This window comes from Myotis daubentonii, chromosome 9 (genome assembly GCF_963259705.1).
Source record: "Myotis daubentonii chromosome 9, mMyoDau2.1, whole genome shotgun sequence".
NCBI classification, from domain to species: Eukaryota; Metazoa; Chordata; class Mammalia; order Chiroptera; family Vespertilionidae; genus Myotis; species Myotis daubentonii.
In genome coordinates this window covers 44,446,358-44,449,147 of record NC_081848.1, presented here as the reverse complement: position 1 = coordinate 44,449,147, position 2,790 = coordinate 44,446,358, and the positions used below count along the sequence as shown (strand labels likewise).

General features: G+C 38.4%; 1 protein-coding gene across 1 annotated transcript; it reads right to left on the bottom strand.

The window, feature by feature from the left end:
* Positions 1-936: 936 nt before the first annotated feature.
* LOC132242098 (olfactory receptor 51F2-like) lies at positions 937-1,890 on the bottom strand. The gene has a single exon (XM_059711013.1). It carries the CDS (start codon positions 1,879-1,881, stop codon positions 937-939), a length of 945 nt encoding a protein of 314 aa, XP_059566996.1. The 5' UTR covers positions 1,882-1,890.
* Positions 1,891-2,790: the final 900 nt, after the last annotated feature.

Genomic DNA, 2,790 nt, shown 5'->3' with positions numbered 1-2,790 from the left:
TCCTAGAGATGAATTTCAATTCCACTTCTTATTCAATAGCAATTCAACCCTGAACAGCTGCAAGTCAAAGCTTTAATAGGGCAAAAGTAAGGGACAAATGATGTTAATGAATTTCCCCTGTGTTTGCTCACCAGTGGTTTGCCAGTATCACAGCAATCATAAGACATAGAACCAGGTAGGAATGGATTTGCTCAGTTTTTCTTTTATGATTATGAATATGTTCTAAAACTTTTTGTGGTGACAGTTGCACAACTCTGTGAATATAATAAAAACCATTCAATTTTGTACATTTAATTGATAAATTGTGTTGTGTGTGAATTCTATCACAATAACAATACTGTTACAACAAAAACAAAGATGAATTCAAGATTATAAGGCAAGTGGAGAGAGCACACATGCCCAAACTACTTTCACCCAAGAATGGGGAGAATTTGAGTTGAAATAAAGATTAAATTAGTAGTATCACTGGATAACAGCATAATTAGTGATCTACAAATTTGTAAAATTCATAAAAAATAGAACAAATGATGAAATAACATTGATAGATGAAACTACAGCTGAAATTTTATACAGGAACATACTGAAGGGAAAGTGGAAGCTATTAAAAGGGATATTCCAAGTGTTGAAATAGAACTCCATTTAAAAATATGTGGAATACAATGAACAAAATATGAGGAATCTAATTTAATGAACAAAATAAACTGATGAACAAAGTAGAAACAGAGGCATGGATACATGGAACAGGCTGAGACCTGTCAGAGGTGGGTTGAGTGGCTGGATGAAAGAAGGTAAAGGCATTAATAAAGTACCAGTTCCTCAGAATAGACTGGAAGCATATAGAAACATGCTTTTTCAAGGTATGATTGTAACTCATTGGTAAATGATAAAATATGAGTTAGATAGGACTTTGTAAAGATATGGTAATCTAAAAATTTCCTAAATTAGCTTAGAAAGAAATATTTTGAGCACAGCCTTACGAATTTGCTTGGTCTTTACACTGTAGATTATGGGATTCATTACAGGAGGGATAAGTAGATAGACATTGGCAATGAGAGTGTGCACAAGGGGAGGGGCGTGCTGCCCAAATCTATGCACCAGTGACAAGCTGATCATGGGGATGTAGAAAATGGCAACAGCACTTATGTGTGAGACACAGGTTCCAAAGGCCTTTTTCCTTTCCTCTGGGGAGGCAATGCTGAGCACAGAGTGGATGATCAGAATATACGAGAGGAGGATCAAGACAGAGTCTACGCCAGCAGTAGAGATAACAATGGACAGGCCAAATGCGCTGTTGATCTTGGTGTCCGTGCATGAAAGCTTCATCACATCTGGGTGGAAACAATAGGAATGGTGCAGAACATGACTACGGCAGAAGGACAGACGCTTAAGGAGCAGAAGTAAAGGCACTAGAGCTGTTGTTCCCCTAATAACTACTGCAAAGCCCACTTTGATGATCCGTGCATTGGTTAAGATCGTGGCGTATCTCAGCGGGTTACAGATGGCGATGAAGCGGTCAAAGGCCATCGCCAGGAGTACTGAGGACTCCATGAAGGTGAAACCGTGGATAAAGAACATTTGGCCAACGCAGGCGTCAAAGCTGATTTCTCGAGCATTAAACCAGAAAATACCCAGTATGGTGACCAGTGTGGAAAGGCACAGTCCTAGGTCCGTGCAGGATAGCATAGAGAGGAAATAGTACATGGGTTCATGAAGGCTGGACTCAGTGATGATGACAAACAAGATCATTCCATTCCCAGAGATGGCAACGGCATAGAGACAACAGAATGGGATAGAGATCCAGGCATGGTAAGTTTCAAAACCAGGGATGCCCGTAAGGAGGAAAACTGCAGGGTGGGAGATGCTCTGATTGGAGGATGGCATGATGAGTGAAGGAAGTAGCTTTCCCTAGGGAAAGAAACGCATATCCTGTAAAAATAGGGAAGAAAATCATTTTCATTCTCTTCTATATATTGCATAAAGTACGTTCACTATGAACCTTGTCCTGTTCTTCAGCGGAAGTGAAATGCATACCCAGATATTTTTTTCTTAGATTTAGAGTTAATCTAGGGAAAGAGACAGACCACTAAACTGTATGACAACACCTGGGCTTTAGAAGATTCCCACATGTTATATCTAGGCTTCAACATATTTCCATCTATGTATGAAACAGGGGGCTACATAGATGATGGTAACATTTTCTAGTTTTACCGTCTATGTTCATGGGCAAATAGGCTAGTTCTGGGCAATCATACAACAACACAAAAGGCAATTCATCCTGCTTTTGTTTACTTATCAGTTTCCAAGACAAAAACTCTTAAGAGGATATTAAGATGTATAAGTCCTTCGGAACCCAATGAAAATAAGATAATAAAGATAATATTCAATATTCATCAGAAAATTCAATCAGAAAAATACTTCTAATTGAACAAATACAAAACAACTATTGGTTTAAAAAAAACTACTGGTAAATATTGGGAAAGAAAGAATTAAAATTATTCAAATAGCCCTAGCTGGTTTGGCTCAATGGATAGAGCATCAGCCTGCCAAATGAAGGGTCCCCAGTTCAATTCCAGCCAAGGGCACATGGGGATGTGCAGGAGGCAGAATCAATGATTCTCTCTCATCGTTGATATTGTTATCTTTCTTTCCCTCTCCCTTCCCCTCTGAAGTCAATAAGGATATATTTTTTAAATTATTCAAATAGACCACAGTGAGTGATAGATATGATATTAAAGTGTTTAATGTTTAAGCTGTGAACCTGGTATTATTTAAGGAAAATTCTCACTGAAG